General features: G+C 43.2%; 1 protein-coding gene across 3 annotated transcripts in view; it reads left to right on the top strand.

Moving 5' to 3' along the window:
- Nucleotides 1–16,431, top strand: part of nipbla (NIPBL cohesin loading factor a) — a 38,735-nt gene that overhangs the window by 2,519 nt on the left and 19,785 nt on the right. The window contains exons 2-18 of one of the 3 annotated variants that reach the window (XM_054773680.1): nucleotides 1,155–1,229; nucleotides 3,852–4,003; nucleotides 4,172–4,337; nucleotides 6,023–6,123; nucleotides 6,218–6,329; nucleotides 6,415–6,578; nucleotides 7,176–7,324; nucleotides 8,397–8,487; nucleotides 8,615–8,836; nucleotides 8,909–9,148; nucleotides 9,222–9,397; nucleotides 10,577–10,790; nucleotides 10,887–11,057; nucleotides 11,174–11,347; nucleotides 11,427–11,588; nucleotides 14,449–14,552; nucleotides 14,634–14,720. In XM_054773680.1, the coding sequence (XP_054629655.1) occupies nucleotides 3,940–4,003; nucleotides 4,172–4,337; nucleotides 6,023–6,123; nucleotides 6,218–6,329; nucleotides 6,415–6,578; nucleotides 7,176–7,324; nucleotides 8,397–8,487; nucleotides 8,615–8,836; nucleotides 8,909–9,148; nucleotides 9,222–9,397; nucleotides 10,577–10,790; nucleotides 10,887–11,057; nucleotides 11,174–11,347; nucleotides 11,427–11,588; nucleotides 14,449–14,552; nucleotides 14,634–14,720 (2,397 nt within the window). In that variant the 5' untranslated portion in view covers nucleotides 1,155–1,229; nucleotides 3,852–3,939. Of the gene's footprint in view, nucleotides 1–1,154; nucleotides 1,230–3,851; nucleotides 4,004–4,171; nucleotides 4,338–6,022; nucleotides 6,124–6,217; nucleotides 6,330–6,414; nucleotides 6,579–7,175; nucleotides 7,325–8,396; nucleotides 8,488–8,614; nucleotides 8,837–8,908; nucleotides 9,149–9,221; nucleotides 9,962–10,576; nucleotides 10,791–10,886; nucleotides 11,058–11,173; nucleotides 11,348–11,426; nucleotides 11,589–14,448; nucleotides 14,553–14,633; nucleotides 14,721–16,431 lie in introns of all 3 variants that reach the window. The other 2 variants (XM_054773679.1, XM_054773678.1) reach the window with 2 other exon arrangements.

Genomic DNA, 16,431 nt, shown 5'->3' with positions numbered 1-16,431 from the left:
CAGTGTAATAGATGCCGTACAGCACATGCAGCAGTGTAGCTTTATGGAGTGGGACAGGAGGACACGAACGTTAGCAACACCAGCATAGCTATGTGAGCTACAGTGCTGACATGACACCCGCATTTGAACAGCAACATCATGCTCGGTTGATGATCAAACTTGCAGCTCCCGCGTCTGCAGGCGACAGTTTTATTTTAAGATGTGTAGTGAAGCCTGCTTCTTTACAAAGCTTTTTAAAGTTTTTCTTCACGGTACGACCTTTTAGAGCAGGGGTGTCCAAAGTGCGGCCCGGGGGCCATTTACGGCCCGCGACTGCTTTTTTTACTGGCCCTTGGCACGTTCTAAAAATATGATTAAACAATAAAATTAAAAAAAAACAACAGCAAAAATGGGGAAAAAAAGCAGTAATTTTACAAGAATAAGGACAAAACACGAACGGAGTAAAGTCATTATATTAACAGAAAAAAACAGCATCGAGTTCAAATATTATAGGAAAAAAGTTGTAGCATAAGAAGTAATCCAAACAAAGAATTAAGTTGAAATTTTAGGAAAATTAGGTTGGGTCCCCCCATCTTGAGATTTTTCAGTATGCGGCCCTCAGTAGGAATAGTTTGGACACCCCTGTTTTAGGGCATTCAATTGTGAGTCTCCACTGCGATTGATGTTTTTTGTTTTTTTCCCAATGCAATTATTACATAAAAGGTTGGGGAAATTCTGCTCATACCTTCTGTAATGTTTGGGCTACATTGTGGCCGTCTACAAGCATGTTCTGCTCGTTCAGCTTTTCCAAAACCAAAGGGCGTGACCCTGAATTGGTCCCAGGTTAGTTATGGGGGTCGCTAATAGAGAATGAATGTGGTCCTCAAGAAGGTTGATACACTAAATGTACTGTATGTCTGTTGCGTTCTTCTTCACTTCATATGTGAATATCCATGTGATGGCAACATCTTAGCAACCAAAGAGAGGAACCCAAAAGTCTAAAATGAACTTGATTTCCTAATTTATTTAAGGTTGTTTTGTCTTGCTCCCCCTCCTATTCTCAGGAGGGCTGTTGAATTATAGCGACGCTGATGTGTAATGCTCACTTTAATGCTACATAATTGGATTTTAAGATGTCTGATAAAGAATCCTCATTCTTTTTTTTCCTTCCACAGATTATCTGAGTTGGATTTCTTTTGGTCTGAAATGTCACTGTGTCCACCTGAGACGGCACAGAGTTCTTCGACAAGGTGAAAGCACGCCTCCCACATTGTTCATTTCTTCTTATTATGGTCACTAGCTAGTCACAGTGTCAGTCGCTGTGCTCGAGGACAGGCCGAGCGTGTCTCCTTATCATGTTGACACCTGCAATAAGGCCACATATCTAATATTGTGACTTTGTAGCACATTTGAAGTTAAAAGTAGCAATATTTTTGCAATTATGCTGTTAGATGTTTGCCAAAAAAACAAAAAATCCTGTCATTGTGAACTTCAAGGACATATTTTTTAATTTATTAAGAGCAAAATAAGGTTGCACAAAATGTACTCGTAAACAGACTAATGGGATAAGAAGGGGCACACACATTGAATATGCAATTTAATGTTCTGTTCTTAAGAGATTAAATGTAAAACAAGTCATTGTGGGGAAAAAGCTAATGGTATTGTTTAAATGACCCGGGCAACATGGAATGTCAAGGGCTTATTTGACCTATTACATTGTCACCAAGGCTGTCAATCATTATTCCTTATACAGGCCAGTGCATAGGCATGTGCCACCTTCCATGGGAAAATAAAAACTCAACATTATGCATATAACCTGCAGTTTTGGTTATTCTGCTTGTATATTACAATACTATTATAAATGGTCATTAAAGCGTGAAAATAAGTTAGCCATTGTTAATGTTATAATGTAGAAGCGATCAAACACGAGTGTAAAAAAACAAGGTAACCACCGTTAAATGCCAAATCAACAGAACATCTTACTGCAACTTTAAGTATTGTTGCTGTGGTGACGCTGGGGTTTTACGCTTGGCGTATTTCGTGTAGCTGCTTCTGTGTATTTTTTATATTCTTTGATGTTTACCGACCTGCACTCGTGAGGTACGCTCAGGTCTTGTGTGAGTTCATGCATGGCCACGTTTCAACACACCTGAGGCATATTATCTTGATTTTTTTAAAAATCCAATTCTGAATGGTACAACCTTCGGGGGCCCTATGATTTCCGTCTTACCGGAATCGCGGACAGAATTGCAGATTTGGCCAATAAAAGCGGAATTTACGGTTAAAGGTGGAATCTCGCAATTGACAAATAATGAATGAAATGCTGTCATTGTGAAGAAAAGGAACGTTTGTGTGGGAAGTATTCCGCTCAATCGTGGCGGAATCTCATCACAAACCCTAACCTGCCCCCTCCCGAACTAAACATGTCAGAATGGCGACCTGAAACAAAAGTTGGAGGAAACACTTTGAAACGCCTCTCTTACGGAGCTAGCTGGGTTAGCTTAGTTTAGCAGAGCACGCTAGTGTGGCTGTGTGTGTGTCATGTGAGTGTGTTTACGCCGCGTTGTGTTTTACACAAGCCTTTTATGATGCCTACTGACATCGTGCAAGTTCTTCCGACCTTCAAAATAAGAGCGCTGCTCGCCACATCCTGTCTAATTGTGTAAACAAACTAAGGCTGTCAATGTTACAGTGTTCCCTCCCTACATTGCAGTTCACCTTTCGCGGATTTTTTAAAGTGCAATTTTGTATGTTTTTTTTTTAAACAGCATATAAACGTGCATTGTGTTCTGTGTGTTACAGCCACCTATAGGTGCTCTGTTGTATGTGTCTTTTGTTGTATTTACTACTGCTACCGGTAGAGGGGGTTGTATACTCAAGTGAGAGTTGAAGACGTGTGCAGCTCCACCTCGCCTCAGTATGTGTTAACGTTGCTGTACGAGCATATTACCCACAGTAGACAATAGCGGGCTAAATACAGAACCACAACAGTCCTGATTGGCTAAGGGAGCACCCGTCCATTGTGTTCTGTGTCCTGATTGGCTGTAGACCATTGTCAATCAATCTCTTTCATGGCGTTTCCTGTTGTGGTCAATGGTGGCTAGTAAACTAGCTAACTGTATGGGCTGGTTGCTAACCGCCAATAAACAATAGAAGAAGAAGAAGCTAACCCCCTAAGGAATAAGTGAATCTTGGGTTCAAGGAGTAGGACGAGGAGGAAAATACAACGGCAGCAGGAATACGTTTTAACAAGGATACAAAAACGCTACAGCCGAACGGCACCAGGATGAGGCACGCCCCGAGGCGTGAATACGTGTGAGTCACTTCATAATTTCTTGTGTCCAACCTAGTAGATTGATCATTACAATTCAAATGAAATTTGAACTTTGAGAGCATTTAAACAAGAGAGAAATGAGAAAAGTGTATCAAGTGTATGGTGACATCCCATTAGAAAAGTTAGCCAAGCCACATCCGTTTCTGAAATACTGGCCAAAATTGGCCAATGGTGTATTTCATAAATGTAAGCATTTTTGTCATTAAAGTACACACTCTATGCTGGCAAAATAAGTGTCAAAGATCAAAACGGATTTTCTAAAAAATAAAAACGGAATAAAATGATTATCGGGAAGAAATAAAATGCATTTTGGGAAAAATAAAAAGGATTTCATAGGGGCCTACAAGCTCAATGTCATTACAGAGGCCGGGTGATGCTGTTATGGCAAATAACGAAAGTAAAGCATATGCAAGGGTGTAAATATTAAAACGTGTTGCACACGGTGACTGAATTGTGTCTCCACTGGTTGCTATCCTGTCAGTCAATGCTGAAGGGGAAAGTCAGATCTTATTAAGTCATGTTTATCTTTGATTCCTAGGTGTCAGGAGATGTGAGGACGGGTGTCGTCCATCGACCCCCCTGATCTACCTGTGTATCAACACACTCCCCCCACCCTCACCTCAAGCATGAATGGGGATATGCCTCATGTTCCCATCACCACTCTCGCTGGGATCGCTAGCCTAACAGACTGTGAGTTATGCCCACATACTGTTTTGCTCTCACACACACACACACACACACACACACACACACACACACACACACACACACACACACACACACACACACACACACACACACTTGTGCTTCTCAAGATGAGCAATAATAATGTCTTTTCTTCATCATCTCTTGTCTTAGTGTTGAACCAGCTGCCCCTTCCGTCCCCTCTCCCGGCCACCACCACTAAGAGCCTCCTTTACAATGGGAGGATCGCAGAGGAGGTTAACTGCCTATTGGGCTGTCGGGATGAGAACCTGGCCTCCCAGCTCGCCCATGGCCTCAACCAGGTCTCCACAGAGCACATGTAAGTGTCCAGCAGAGCGTTCATTCATTCATTCATTTTCTGCCTTTTGGGTTCACCCCACAGTCCAAAAACATGCTTGTTAAGTTCATCAAAGAGTTGAAATTGTGACCTTAAATGGTGTCTCTCACGTTCCACAATATCAACAGGACAGGCAAAATGTTCGTGGTTTTTTTTTTTATGACAGTGACTATGTTTACATGCAGTCAGTATTCGGGTTAAAGTCAATATTCCCGTTTCTGAAACATTCGGAATAACCCGTTTACATGCGCAACGTGAAAAAAGAACAACAAAAAAACCCTCGCATGGACAACATCTCGACTCACGCAAAACGTCATGAGGCAATGCGCATTTCTGCTTCTTCCTGTTTCCAAAAACAACACTGGCACGGTGGATAATGAACGACTTTGTTTGCGTTTTGGTGCTGGTGCTGACCCACCACCAGTGCTTTACGCTATTCTGTCTCACTTGCTTCATTAATGGAAGGTGAGAACGTGAAGAAATAGGAAATGGAGCCGGAGCTGTGCCATCCACATCCATGCCCCCCTGGACACTTTTGAAGATGCGTTCGTACAAACCCTGCTTCGCATAACTGCTTGCTCACCTTCTGATAGATTTCGCTATCACCGTACTTTCTACCGTCAATAAAAGACATAATGTTCCTGTCTTTCACCACACTAACGAGGTGGCTTGTTTCCCCATCGCTCCAAAAGTGTGGGGTTTTGCGTGTCGTCATGTTTACAAGTAGTTTGTGCCAAAGACACAAGATTCCTTTCAAGTAGAACATGGGCAGAACACAAATTAATGTTCCTTTTAATCGGGATATCCCGATAGACGTATACATGACCCAATTTTCGGGTTAGAAAAGGAGTCACCCAGGGGTAATTTTCGGGTTTTTCAAAAGGGTTATTGGTGTTTACATGGGTTATTGCTAATATTCTGGTTATGATAGGGTTATTTGACTACATACAGTATAAACTTGCCGGTGTTTAAGTCAAAGCTACTAGAACTAAAAACTAGAACTGTAATTTTTGCTTCTGCAACTAAAGGAACAATTAAAATGTATGCACACATACCCCTTTTCCACTGTGGCTGATTTGAAGTAGGCTTTTTAGAGCAGGGGTCACCAATGTTTTTCCTTGTGAGAGCTACTTTTACAAAATGAAAATGGCCAAGAGCTACTCATTTTTGTAACATTTATTTTCAGAGCTTATTTTAAACCCAAACAAAGCGAATATGCTTGTTTTACCAGAACATGAACAAAATGCTGGTGTCCACAACTCACATGTTGTATTTCAGAATGCATTTCTTTCTACTGTTCTTTCATTATTAACTGGAAACCTGAATGAAAAGCAGGCTTGCGGGCAAGTGGTCGTGGGGGGCTACCTGGGGGGCTACCTGGTGCCCGCGGGCACCACGTTGGTGACCCCTGTTTTAGAGGTTTTATCTCGAATAAATGCCCAGAGTATAATATTAGCATGTGATTTCCTGATGAAATGAAAAAAGTAATCTTACCATTCTTCTGGTCAGCAGAAGAATACATGCAGAATGAGCATTTTGAGCCACAGCCAGAAGCTTTTCATAGGTTTCAAAACTGGACGTTTGTGGGGAAAAGGCACAGTGTAGGCACACTGAACCTGTGGACAGTGGATTTGACTGAACCTGTTCTCTGCGTATTGTTGTCACAGAGAGCTAAAAGACAACCTCGGTAGCGATGAGCCTGAAGGAGACGCACCACTCTTGCTGCAGACCACGCTGGCCAGGAACCCTGGCATCTTCAGGGAGAAAAGTACACCTACCAGCACACCATATGAAACATCTTTAAATGAATTGTATACATAGGTTTAAATGTATAATTTACTTATGCCTCCTTCCTTGAATAGAAGTTATGCAGCAGCCAATGGTCCAACAGTACAAGATCACCCAAAATTCCATGCATAGTCCGGCCCAGTCTGCAAACTTCCAGCCAGCAGCGATCTCTCCCAATCCATCAAGGTGGGTCAACTATCTCATAATGCAGGTTTTCTTTCTTGTTTGAATCGGAATTCTCACTAACATTCACCCTCTGTGTTCCAATTAGTCGTTTCGTGGCCCCTCAGACAGGCTCCAGTAGTCGGTACATGGGCCAGCAAAATAGCCCAGTGCCCAGTCCCTACACTCCTCAGAGCCCCGCCCCAGGTTACATCCAGCAGTACCCCCACCAGCAACCACCCAGCTATAACCAACACCAACAGATACAGCAAGGTGAGTGGCGTGTTTTCCTGTTTACACGCAACAATACCGCTTTTTTGTTGAAATGACCACAAGTTCCTCTGTTTCTTTGCGGGAACTGTGTGCCATGTCAGCAGCAGTCAACCATTTCAATTAAATTAAGTCTTGAGGGTTTGTGTCAATAGTGTCAACTTACTTTTTGCTCACACTGTAACATACGCTGTTATTGGAGTTTGAATATTAGCTGTCGCCTCTCTGCTTCATTTAATCACACGGTAAAAAGTGAAGGCAGTGGAGAAAGAGATGCAACTTGACATGACCACAAGCAACCTGAAAGCTAAACAGCAGTCGCAACTCTCACACTGAGCTCAAATGTAATCAGTTCAAACAAATGAAGTTACTGAAACCATAATTCCCAGATGCTCAAGCATTAAAGGGCTGCAGGAATTTCAAAAACAGACACTCAACAGACTTTTTTTTTTTTTTTTTTTTTAATACCTGTACCGGTAGCAAAACTTTTGCCTTCACAAAGATAATGATTCTCATTATTTATTGTTGTATCAGTGATCGAATTGTTTCCACTCAACTCATTGTGATGTAAAATATGTGGGTTTTTTTTCCCTTTTAAAGTGTCTGTGGCCAGTCCGATGGTTCCAGGAAGTATACGAAACATCCATGAAGGCAAGGTATCGGGGCAGATGGCCAACACTGCCAACCACCACTCAGACAGACACAGCACTGACGACTACTTGAACATTGTCCACCGACTTGGCAGCGAGGTACTAGAAGATGTTGACAGTCCTCCTCCAGAGGGTCTGAAGCGGTTATTAGGGGTATTGCTTATTATTAGAGCTCATACCATTATTTGTACAGATGCATTTGATAATGTTTTTTAATTTTTATGTATACAGCAGCACTTAAAACTACACCTTGAACATCAGCTTTACAGATTAACAAGTTTATGTATGGTTTGGCGTTTTATTTATTTGCTCTGTTATCATCATACACTGTTTGAGGGAGATGAATATTGGAAGCACTTGATAATGCAGTTACGCATATGCAGTGAATAGGTTCCCAAAAAAGCCAGCAATAAGTGAAATCCACAAATTATCCAACCCCTAACCAAAACCCCTCACCATACACTTTACTATACACAGACAGGCAGTAACATTTTCTTACGTTTCTCTCATTTAAACACTCTCAAAAAAGTTCGAACCTTCGTTTGAATTTTAATGATCAACCTACAAGGTTGGACACAATAAATGATTAAGTGACTCACCATATTTCACTCTGACCACGCCTTTTCGTCCTGGCGCCATTCAGCTGTAACATTTTTGTATCCTTGTTAAAACATATTTCTGCACTACTCCTCCTGTTGCAGTCCTCCTCGTACCGAAGATTCATGTATTACGTAATGGCGCCCTACAGCCGTGTAACTTCTACATTCCCTCAGCATGTCCTGAAGTCCAACCTTTTGTGCGATGGTTTGCGTCCTCCTCTGCCTTTTGGCACAGAACGATTCGTTGACATTGTGGGCTTTGTCTGGGAGAAACTTGCAAACATACAAAGACTGCAAGCTAGCGATGACACAGGAGACACGGCAGGGCGTCGCGAAGGAGATTGATTGATTGACAACGGACGCAGAAGACAATGGGCAGTGCAGACAGATGAGAGAGGGAAGAGAGACACTCAACTTCCTACAATGCAATTCACTAAAATTGCACAAAAAAATCCGCGAAATAGTGAGTCCGCGAAAGGTGAACCGCAATAAAGCGGGGGAACACTGTAACTGTAATATGTACTAAGTGCCATACTGAAGTCGATCAAATCTGCCTTTTGTGTTTTATCCAGGAGGGAGACTCTGCCTTGAGGAATCCCTCTTTCCCTCTGCGATCGCCACAGTCTGGCTGTTCTCCAGCAGCGGGCGACGGAACACCCAAACGTAAGGACATCGGGGGCTGTTTTTCCACTCACGTCTCTGAAATACTTTTAATCGCCATTTGTACACTAGCACCGCACTCATGTGGCATACACGTGTTTATTCACTTTTTTGGTTGTCTTACTTCCAGCGGGCTCCCGCCCCCCGCTGATTCTGCAGTCGCCGCCCCCGTATGCGCCCTCGCCGAGAGATGGGGGACCCGACCAGAAACAGCAACTCCAGCAACGGAAGAAAATTCCTGCCGTGAAAGAGGAGAAAGATATGTACGACATTGTTAGCTCTCCAAACAAGGACTCCACCAAGCTCACGCTTAAATTGTCCAGGGTCAAGTCAAATGAGTCGGATCCACCGGGTATGAAAATAATGTACATGACACGCACACACTTGTTTGCAAACTAAGTCTAATAAGTTCCCGACCTCTCAGGTGATGTTGTGCCAGGCATGGACCACAACTCTGACACTATGGAGGCAGAACTGGGTTTCCAGCAGGTGCCTGTTCTCCAGCAGAATCTGGGAGCCCGACACCAGCAGGTGGGGGGCATTGGTGGTGCCCAGCCTCCCAGTTCTCCTTACGACGAGGCCGAGCTCGACGCGCTTGCAGAAATCGAAAGGATAGAACGAGAGGCGGCAAGTGAGAAGTGTTCAAAGGAAGTCCAAGATAAAGGTATGTAGTGGTTCTATGTATAAACATTGGGAGGGATTCTGTACTGTTAAAGGTTGTTATATTCTTTCTGCAGACAAACCTCTGAAGAAGAGGAAACAAGACTCTTTTCCCTTGGAGCCAGGCGCAGGGGGACCTGGTGGTCCCACCGGTGCCCCAGGAAGCGGACCCACAGGAGGGGGCAATGCTGGCAAAATGACTCCGCAAGAGGCCACGGCAGCTGGGAATGGTGCCAGCCGTCCTCCCCTCATGGTGAGCATCGACCTCCAGCAGGCAGGGAGAGCTGATGGCCAGCTCGACCCCTGTCTGGCTGCCCTTGTTCCAGCCCTAGAAGCCCAACGCTGGCCTGAAGAACCAGCTAGTGGGCCCGCTGCTGTGGAAGGTTCTGACACAGCCTCGTGCTTGAAACCAGACGGACGACCGCAAGTCATCAAGAACAGGGTCGATAAACATGAGAGCAGAAGAGAAGGTCGGGAGTCGTCCAAGCACCGACATGACGACAAGTCCTCAGAAAGGCGGGCAGAGTTGCCAAAGCCATCACTCGGACGTGACAGGGACAGAGAATCTGACAATGTTAGGAGGCATCGGAGCGAGACTGGCGGCCGAGACAGGTGCTCCCCCGATGCTCGATCGAGAAGTGACCGAGATAGATCCGGCTTCCGGGCTTCTTCCATCGGAGAGCCTGGTCGTAGCAGCCATAGGCAAGATGGTCTGAAGCCGACTGCCGCTCCTTGTGGCACTAAACTTCCAGATTCTTTCCCTGCTCACCTGCTGGGAGGACACAGTGGCGCACTGAAGAACTTCCAGATCCCTAAGGTGATCTGGATCGACCCAAACAAAAATAGCTACCAATCATTCAGATGTCACTGCCTGCAATCTCACAAAATCACAGCTCTCCCTTGTTTTCACATTAGTTTTGCCATTTATAATTGTTGCCATGTATACTGCCTTGTATCAGGGGTTGTTTTTCAAATTCTGTTAACACATTAACCCACATCTAACCATGTTTTAAAAAGTAGACATTTTGTGTTATTTATGAAATCGTACATCCTGTGTATAAGTTATGAGCAAGAAGGCAAAAATCTTAAAAAAATACTCCACTGCTGGTTCTCAAATGTTATAAATGGCTTTAGAGTATGCTGTCTGTCATCAACACTTGGGAAGTAATCAAGGCCTTTTGTTCTGTGAGAGATTTTCACGAATGCCGGTATTTTTTGTTTAACATTGGGAAAACGGTGGAGTATTCCTTTAAATCTTTGTCACAAAAACTATATTGGAAACTAACATCAGAGTCCCTTAGCTCATCAGTTTGTACCATCGTTGACAGTGTACCATCTCATATTCAATATATTCAAAATCACTTCAATTTATTTGTAATTTAATTGGCAGATGACACCAGAGAGCCTCTCTGACTTCTTTCCTTTCTTTCAGATCAAACGTGACAAGGAAAGCGCCGTTCCGACAGACGGTACAATGTGGGGCCAGCCGAAAGTCAAACTGGAGCGGCTGGGTCTGGTGCAGGACTTTGAAAAGAGGCCCAAACCTGTCGTGGTTCTGAAAAAGCTTTCCGTTGACCAGATCCAAAGAATCATTCGTCACAGCAAGTCTGGAAAGAACAGGTTCTCCTCAGGAAAGTCTGGCAAAAGTAAGCAGAGCACTTGTGACCTAAACTACGTGAATATGTTGTTTGCTTTTGTGTTGTGTCCACTGTGCATCTAATGAGAAGTTGTGGCGTTTCCAGGCGGCATGGACCCAGCGGTATTGAAGGAGCTGCCTCCAGAGTTACTCGCAGAGATCGAATCAACCATGCCCCTCTGTGAAAGAGTCAAGATGAACAAGAGGAAGCGGAGTACTGTAAATGAAAAGCCCAAATATGCTGAGGTCAGCTCTGATGATGACGCAAACGGAGAATGTGAGTCCACAGGTTGTTTTCTGCACAAAACACAGTATGAATAAATAATAATAGTATTACAGCTCGTGTGTATGTATGATTGTTAGGTGCAAAATACGTATTTTTGATGTTCACAGCTGCAAGGAAGCGTCAGCGGAGAGACAAAGACAGGACATGGGACTTTGAGGAAAGAGAGCGACGTGTCTCAGGTGAGCATCGGAAAAGCGGGCTTAAAGATGGCCGACGAGGCTCGGGGAGCCGTTACCGAGACTCCTCCGATGAAGATTCGCCGCCACCCAGCATGAGTGAAGGTCTGTTTTCAACACATTTTTCTCTGTTTTGATGGCTCGCCTTTGTTTGGACTTTGTAAAAATGCCTTTTCCCATGCAGTTGCCAGAAAAATGAAGATGAAGGAGAAGCAGAAGAAACGGAAAGCGTATGAACCCAAGCTCACTCAAGAAGAGCTAATGGACTCGTCCACGTTCAAGAGGTTCCTAACGAGTATTGACAACATCATGGAGAACCTGGAGGATGTAGACTTCACCACCATGGGTAATTATTAGGGTTGTGAACGACAAACCGATGCGACCGGATCTCCTGATTGACAACCGAGAGATGCGGCTGCATCGGTAGCAGCCTCCTGGATCGATAACAATCAGCCATCAATCCTTAGATGAATGGATTGTAGAGACATGCACCAGGTAGCGCAAGACCAGCGACCTGTTGACAGTCTGTCTCCAATATGACACGAGAGCCTGTAGCTGCCGGCAAAATGATTGTCGCGCATGCTCCGTTGCGTTGCTTAGCATGGATCTAAACAGCATTAGCAGCTCACTAGCTAGTCCCCGGGAAAGATTTTCAACACATCAGCAAAACATACGTACGTTATAGCGATCCAATACATCTATGACAGTTGTCACCAACCTTTTTGAACCCAAGATCCCTGGTCTCAGCCGTGAACCTGTGCAAGATCTAGATATACATACATGTCTAGAAAAAATATATACAATATATTTTAATTATATATACACTAAGTCCCCAACTAACGAACACAATTGGTTCCAGATGACCTTTCTTAAGTCGAATTGTTCTTAAGTAGGGGAAAAGGTAATATTACCAATGATATAGGTACTACATGTATGTGTATACATATACAGTATATGTGTATGTATGTAAATATGAGTTTGGTTGCTGTAGTAATATTAAACGAGGATAATGGATAATTATAACAACACTAAAAATGATATAGTAATACGTAATGATAAATGTTATTTACCTTTGAAGAGAAGTGGCCGAGCATACGTCGTTGGTTGTGGAGGAGGAGGAGGCGATATTGGAAAAAAAAGGACAAATCGGCGTCGTCGTTACTCTTCTAAAAGAGGTAGTGTTCTATGGGTGGTGTAGAATTAAACAGGCCTATTAACTCTTCATAAACTTCAATCACACGCTCTGTCGGGGTTGTATCACAGAGCTAAAATGTAGCTTTCTCTCTCCTCCTCTCCTCCTCTCCTCCTGTCCTCCACTCCTCCCCTCCTCCCCCTTCTGTCCTCCCTGTTGGTCCCATTAGCAGTGTCACAGTGCCCTCTGCTGGTCAAGCATGTAGCAGTTTAAATATGTGCTTGCTTTTTAAGCATGTAGCAGCATAAATATGGGCTTATGAGGCAAAACACATGAAAATATAGACCAGTCGGCTTGTGTTCGTATCTCCGAATGTTCGCATGTCGGATGTTCATTAGTAGGGGACTTAGTGTACTATATATTTGTTTATTTTGTAGAAAGGTTTACTTTTACTTTACTGTCTACAAAAGAATAGATATTAAAAGCTTTGTCTTTAAATGCAAAGCTTTGTGTTGTTATTCAACATTTGTGCCTTTTGCTCTAGTCTTACCATTTTTGCTGTTTTTTAAATGTTATGTTGTTTCTGCAGTGGTGCAATGACAAATGAGCCGCCGATGGCTCCCGAGCCGCACTTTGGTCACTCCTACTTTGTTGGACTTTTCACGTGGGCTCTATGAGCAAATTACAACTCAGCTTGTTGGCTCAGTGTCGTGGGTGAGCGGCGGTGAGGAGAGAGAGACTGGTCAATGCGTTACAATAGTCAGCCCTAACAAGGTGCATCTCCCAAGATTCTTTTGGACCACGTCTATGGAGTTATATTTGTGCCTTCATTTTGAGGTAGCGAAGGCAGATTTTAAGTTTTATTAACGTGCAATAACTACTGTTGTGTTCTCAGGCACATCGCTGCACTCTGTCACGCCCTCTCTCTCTCTCTCTCTCGCTTGACCCTTCTGCACCTTGCTCTCTCAACCTTTCCTAGTGCGGCGAGGGGAGCCAGTGTACTAGTATATCCTGCCAGGTTTTTTGCTGGGCTCTTGGCTGGAGCTTGTGGGTTGCTGCCTGGAGGGCGGCGAGGCGTACGGTCGTGTCCAGTGGTCACAATGCGTGCATGTTGATCATGCTCCGGGTGGGTAGGGCATTGATGTAATAATACATTTTCTTTCTAACACACGCGATCGACCGGCGAAGTCCCAAAGATCAACCAGTAGCTCTCAATCGACGGGTTGGTGACACCTTATCTATGATGTATTGTGTAAAACTAAGACAGGAACAACAAACTACAACAAATTAAAAGCACTAAATGAATACAGACGCAACGTCCACCAGTGCGAGCCAGGAGTTTGTTTTTCTTATGTGCACCGAACAAATAAATATACACATTAGCATTAAAATCTTACCTTAATGCATTCCCACATAGTATCAGCATTTGGGACCAAACATGAGGCGAAAGAAAAACGGGAAAAATGCAGTCTAGTAATCTATTTGTACAGCATGGGAGAAAGTTAGATGGTGCGTTCAAGGACCATCGAACTAATTGGGACAAATTGTTGCTCGCAACAAACACTATTTGTAACTGTATATTACTTTTTGAATAAAAAATATAATGGCCCATATTTACAACATTTATTTAAAATTGTATGTAGTTAGTACATATTATTTATTTGTTTTTAAAATCATTGCCACTGAATGTTTCCTGCGGCTTGTGGTTTGGGACCCCTGCCTTACAGCATTGCTTGGGGATATGATGCTCTTCTAGACATTTGAAAATACTGTAAGAATGCTACTTTTGCACAATTGGTTTCTTCATTTGATAATGTAGGATCAATGTCCACATCAACAAATGTAATTGCTCAATCGAATTGAATCGAATCGTATCGTTTGTACACCGTATCGAATTGTTGTCTTTTTTTAGATGAGAGATATCGTTTTTGAATTGTATCTAGACTCATATCGAATCATCTACAACAAAGAGATTTCCATCACTAGTAATTATCACAGATGGCTTCCGAATCATACTGTAATTGACTAACTTCTGTTTTAAATCCAAACTCACAAATTGGATTATGTCCAACAGCAGACGATGATGAGATACCTCAAGAACTGCTACTTGGGAAGCACCAATTAAACGAACTGGGCAGCGAATCTGCTAAGATTAAGGCCATGGGCATCACTGGCAGGGTAAAGACATATTTACAAAATATATTCTGACGTTTAAACACTAGTGAATTGTGTTGTTCTTCATGGTTTCTCTGGTTTTAGATCCCATCAGACAAGCTGGTGAAGCTGCTCAACATACTCGAAAAGAACATCCAGGATGGATCCAAGCTCTCCACCATGATCAACCATGTAAGCTCCTGCTTCCTAGACTTGATCACATATCCTCCACTCTTAGTCACAAACCTACCCTAAGAAAAAAATAAATAAAATATACATCTGCATGGTCTTACAGCTTTGCAGCAAGTGCAGACTTGCACAGGCGTAAAATCTTGAGAATGCTTATTTCCGTAAATGTTCATGGATGTCTTAATAGCCTTGCAGCAAGTGTAAACTTTTGAATGGCCGTAGCATCCCTTGAGCCTTGTTTGCATAAACGTTTGCGGAGACGCTAATAAATTAAGTACACAACAAACACGTACACTTCTGGACTGTCTTACAGCCGTGCAGAAAGTGCAATCTTGAACAGATGTAACATCCCCAGAGCGCTCATTTGCATAAATTTTGGCAAATAGTTAGGGCTGTCTAATGATTCCCATTTTTAATCAGATTAATCACGGTTTTCAAATTAATCATGACTAATCACCATTTCCAACTATGTCTGAAATATGTCAATTTTTGCTGTATTTTATTGAAAGAAAGGTAAATGACAAGACAGGATTATATATACAGTCAAACCTGTCTTAGCGGCCACCTTTATAGAACGGCCACCTGCCTATAGCAGCCGCTGAAAAATCCCCCGCAGCAAATTTACATGTTATAGACCCTGTGTATAGCAGTCACCTGTCCAACGCGGCCAGCGGCCACCCATTTTGTCTCTCTTGGTCAATATCTGACTGCATATAGCGGCCAAATTACCAACTCAAGTAGAAGCTTCATGCACAAAAATGTTTTGTTTTTCAATCAATGAAGCCGTCGTGTGTAGACTTTAATTACTGAGTCCTAGCTCAGTCACAATCATTCACAAGATCCACACAAACTGTCAGTTGTTCCACATAAAAAAAGCCGTCTTCTTTTGAGCTTGCTATTTCCTGGTCAAACATGTAACTTTAAGAGCATTTGCACCAAAACATTACCGCAAATAAGGCTGGGAACAGGACGTGCTCCCAGCGACGCTACAATAACAAAAAAACATACGCTAGCATGCATGCGGCAGCGGGAGCAAAACTGAGTTCGGTTGTACTTAATTGAAATATTTTAGAATGTACTCACGTTATTTTTCATCAATCCTCATCCACAAATCCATCAAAGTCCTCATCTTCTGTATTCGACACAAACAAAGCCGTCTTCTTTTCCGTTCGCTACTAGTCCGTTAACTTGTCAGTGTTATTCAGCTCCGAAGCAAAGAAGGAAACTTCTCCTGTTGCTTCTGCCAACTTTTACTGAACGCGGCCACCAGACAGCAGCTCAGAACACACACACATCTCTCAGCATCGTCTCTCCTTCCTGCTTGCCCACAAGGCAAAGGTTAAACAAGCCCCACTACATAGCTGTCCCGGCAATGCCTGTAAGAAATGACACCGTTTATTTCCTGGTGTGCACTGGTCAATACTGTAATGCCGCTTGTTGTGGGGAAGGAGAGACTCACGTCGCCGATGCACTTTAATCGCTTTATTAACAGCGGAGAACACTGCAGGTCTTTACATCCACGCCAACATAAATACACTTCCCAACTCTCTTGAAACTCACATCTAGCACTGAGCCTAGCTCTCCTGCTCGGGACGCCCACCGTCACTTCCCGTCACTTCCTGATGAACTAAAGCTGTAAAAAGTAAAATATTAAAAACAAGCGTAAGACATTACTAGCACAGCTTTGTTCTGTGGGTCGTGGATATATTCTATA

The sequence above is a fragment of the Dunckerocampus dactyliophorus genome, chromosome 4 (assembly GCF_027744805.1).
Source record: "Dunckerocampus dactyliophorus isolate RoL2022-P2 chromosome 4, RoL_Ddac_1.1, whole genome shotgun sequence".
In the NCBI taxonomy this organism is placed as follows: Eukaryota; Metazoa; Chordata; class Actinopteri; order Syngnathiformes; family Syngnathidae; genus Dunckerocampus; species Dunckerocampus dactyliophorus.
The sequence above is the reverse complement of the archived record's forward strand: the minus strand, read 5'-3'. Positions and strand labels throughout refer to the sequence as shown.